Raw genomic sequence first — 3,764 nt, 5'->3', positions numbered from 1 at the left:
CTAGATCTTGGCCCATGAGGCTGTGGCTCTTGGAATCTTGTCCTGGATATTTTGAAGCAGCCCGGATTCTGTGACGTACTCCGTAAAGCTCATCCGTGAAATATGTTGCAAACTTGTAATACCGTGTTTGAAGGCTTCTCGCCGAGGAGTTTCCTTGAAGCCGTGGCTATCCAGTTTATTGTTGTCAATGGAGATGACGAAGGAAACGGCTATAGTCCCAATGCCAAAAGTCACATCCGATTGCACATGAGCATATAGATGCTATAACAATCACTACCCACAGCTTTCGGAAAGTATTTTGGTACCTACCAACCCAGCTTACCTTGTGGTGTAACATGGTTCAAACCATTCTACTGTGACCTAATGCGGTGATAGAGAGATAATGCCGATCTTTCTTTTTCACGGGTTTCTTGGAGATACGCCTATTATAGAAAACGGATGGTGTCGAGCGGGAAGTCAATAGTTTGGGACACTCGAGGTTCTTCGCTGTCCCAATCTAATTATCATGAAATGAGGGGAAATCTCAAGGATCCACTAGATATTGGTGCTCGTTGCTGCAGAAGCGACCAAAAGGAGAATAGAATGCACATCACTTTATGACAATGATCATTGACGAATCGTATAGAATTTTGGATGAAGGAAAATGTTGATGTTCCGAAAAGATTTTAAGGCTGGGTAAAGATTGCGAAATTTGATCATGATGGATGAACCATTTGCATTTTTATTGCCGCTGTAACCATTTCAACAGGATAGACAGAAGGCAGATGAGACCATTCGTTCGTAACTCCTTCATTAACCGAAGTTGTCATCATCATTTTATCAATATCTCTATCAGAGCGGACAGAGCGGACAGAGCCACGGCCAGTAACCAATCATATGAAATTAGCTTGAGAATGATGATTTAATCGTCGCCCAGCTCAGGTGATTGATCATGGCGTTTTTGTTTTATTTCCTCTCGCTTCGATTTCGCGATGTCTTGGCCGTAAGGCCTTCTGCTTACTTGGATAGGTGAACTATTGCTTCAACAGTCACAGTGCTCACTCACTAGTACTTTACCAATATCAGTCATTTCCCCTCCTGAATCTAATTCTTTCGCGCGAAGTTCGCGATGATTAATTTCCTTTCACGATCCTGCCTTGGATCTTTGATTATTTCTATTTCTTTACTCGTTACCAAGGCCTTGAATTGGGTTACTTATTGAGATTTGACAAGTTAATTATATGCCCTGTACCTGGTTCAATTGGGGATGAATCGGGAGCTAGACTTGATTTAGGTATCTTTGGGTTCTAAAAATGACGATATTTCAGGTGTTCGAATACAATATTATCCCATCATGAGCCTTGTTTTATGGAGCAACAAATCTTTGGACGCTTGAAATAAACCCTGTGTAAGTTTTCATAAACACTCCTTTTATGGATGCACGGGTTTGAGAATACATACGCCATCGTTCAACTCCTTGTGCGCGATTCCTTTCGAAAACCAATTCTCCACTCACACCATTCTTTTATTCTCATTCCAACCAATACCCCAGCATCAAAGCCTTGCCAGAAAATTTACGAGTAACCCTACACCACTGCAGGGACACAAATGCGGTCTTCACTAGGGCCAGAAGGATAACTTGGACCCTGTATACCACTAACCACTTTGTCTTGCCTAGTCAAACACCATCCCACGTCGCTGTTTTAGTTGAAGTATTTTCTTCAAGACTCAAGAGCGGCCATGAACATGGATGATACAAGGCCAAGATTGCTCAAAAGGTGGGGAACTTCTATGCAGCTGCTACCAGTCATAAATTCAAATGGTATAGCTAAAAGTCACCAGGGCTAGTATTTAGCCTTCTAATGAATATGCAAGGATTAATTGTGCCATTTTGTGAGTGAGCCATATCTTGATTGCTGCTATAGTCACAGTGCATATGTACATATTTGAGGATTAACTTTAACCAAAAGGGGTCAGCAGAAAGTGGCATGATGAACAACTATACGCTAATCGGTAATTAGTCTGATTATCTTTGTACTCATGATAACACCACCAAAATCACCCACTCACACCACTTGAACACACCACATCAGAAGAGAAAGAAAGAAGAAAAAATCAAAATTCCCGCAGGCCTCCGAAAAGTCTTGCCTTTTTGATACATGTCTGTACAACCAATCAGTAATTGTGAAGCACACACACACCTTTTCCTTAGTGACGATACTGATTTTCGCATGACTACCATTAGGCTAGCGTCTAGCAGCCTATTTTCACTGCCCTCTACCCCCAAATTGTAATTGATCTCTGCGCTTTACCATTCTAGGGGAAGTGGCCAAAAAAGTGAAAAAAAAGCCATCTGCACAAGACAGGCATTCTATCTGCAGGACCCAGACAGGCCAACTCCCAGTCAACCCCAACTCGCTACTCAAATCTGTATATACTTCGACCTCCGCCCTCATATTTTTGACCAATATCAGAACTTCAAGGACTTTTAAAACATCTACTTTTCGAAACAAGCAAGACAATTGAGTGAAATAAGGGAATGATACCATAGAATTACTCATATTCGTCAACTATTACTTATTCATAAATCACCTCATCCACTTTAGAAATTACGGCAGTAGTCTTCATCGCACAAGATCTCCTCCACTTAGTGTCGGGTGGAGCCTTTCGTCGAGTCACACCATAGCATACTTGACCGAGCTTTTGTCTACGACATAAAATCAGACAACACAGCATTATTCCTTACCTGCGAAAAGACCCATAAAGGAAGACTCATCCTTCGAATTTTGGAAATTTTACTTCCTCAATTAATTCGATCCTCATCAACTATTCCCAATTCCTTCTACACACTCTAGTACTATCAAGCAATTAACATACAAAATGTCTTTCGATATGGAATGGTCTCCAGATTTCTGCCTCGCCTGTGACAGGCAAACAGATGGCAGTGTTTACTGTTCAGAAGCTTGCCGTTTGGCAGAATACGAAAAGGCTTCCTCCAGCGATAGCTCAGCACCCTCCTCACCATCGTCACTTCATGGAGCTGCTTGGCCTTCAAAGTCGAATGGTTTCTACATGGAGCCAGCATACAACTTCAGCAATGCACAACCATACGGGGCAACTCCCTCTAGTACTGCGTCCTTCTACCAGCCTTCGAGATCATCTCCAGCTGCGAAGTCTACCTTGACTCCTTCGAGCTCGCAGTCTAGTCTCTTCTCCATGCAAAGCACATCCTCCACATCCTCAGAACCAGCACAATTATCGGCGGAATCAAAACGGGCATTGAGGGCATATGCTAGCTCATTCGATCAATCTCGCAACAACAGACGACAATCCGGCAGCCATTAAATGACTACCTCCTAAACTTTGCTGCCATATCATCTTCACTTCAAGCATTTATTAGCGTTATTTCAGACCGCACAAATTTTTCTCTCACCATGATACAAATACCCATATCTCATCTCTAAAATCCTTACAACGGAGTCGGCGTTTTCTCACAATATACGATCTAAAATCGATTGTTGTATAAAAGTGTTATCATTTGGGCATTCGGATCACATCATACATTCACACAATTCACATCTCTCATCAATCTTCGGCATTTTAAAAATTTCCTTGGGTCCAATCTTTGTTCATCATTTGCATCGGAGCATTCAGGATAGCGAGGAGTGGAGTCTCGCATTCTTATTATCATATCGACACTACACTTTTTTTTCTAATACATCATGGGCATAAGGAAGGTACGGGGCGGATATAAGATGTCATTTCAGACTATGGGAAAGCATGGG

At 42.1% G+C, this 3,764-nt stretch overlaps 2 protein-coding genes across 2 annotated transcripts; one reads left to right on the top strand and one right to left on the bottom strand.

Annotated features, from left to right (window-relative positions):
• Positions 1-337, bottom strand: Bfra_003302 (uncharacterized protein; the record flags this gene model as incomplete). Its single annotated transcript, XM_037333712.1, has 2 exons — positions 1-261; positions 323-337. The coding sequence occupies 2 exons, from the start codon at positions 335-337 to the stop codon at positions 1-3; spliced, it is 276 nt and encodes a 91-aa protein (XP_037193799.1).
• Positions 338-2,859: 2,522 nt separating this feature from the next.
• Positions 2,860-3,324, top strand: Bfra_003301 (uncharacterized protein; the record flags this gene model as incomplete). Its single annotated transcript, XM_037333711.1, has 1 exon — positions 2,860-3,324. The coding sequence occupies one exon, from the start codon at positions 2,860-2,862 to the stop codon at positions 3,322-3,324; it is 465 nt and encodes a 154-aa protein (XP_037193798.1).
• Between the last annotated feature and the right edge of the window lie 440 nt (positions 3,325-3,764).

Source organism: Botrytis fragariae (genome assembly GCF_013461495.1).
Source record: "Botrytis fragariae strain BVB16 chromosome Unknown tig00000045, whole genome shotgun sequence".
In the NCBI taxonomy this organism is placed as follows: domain Eukaryota; kingdom Fungi; phylum Ascomycota; class Leotiomycetes; order Helotiales; family Sclerotiniaceae; genus Botrytis; species Botrytis fragariae.
The sequence above is the reverse complement of the archived record's forward strand: the minus strand, read 5'-3'. Positions and strand labels throughout refer to the sequence as shown.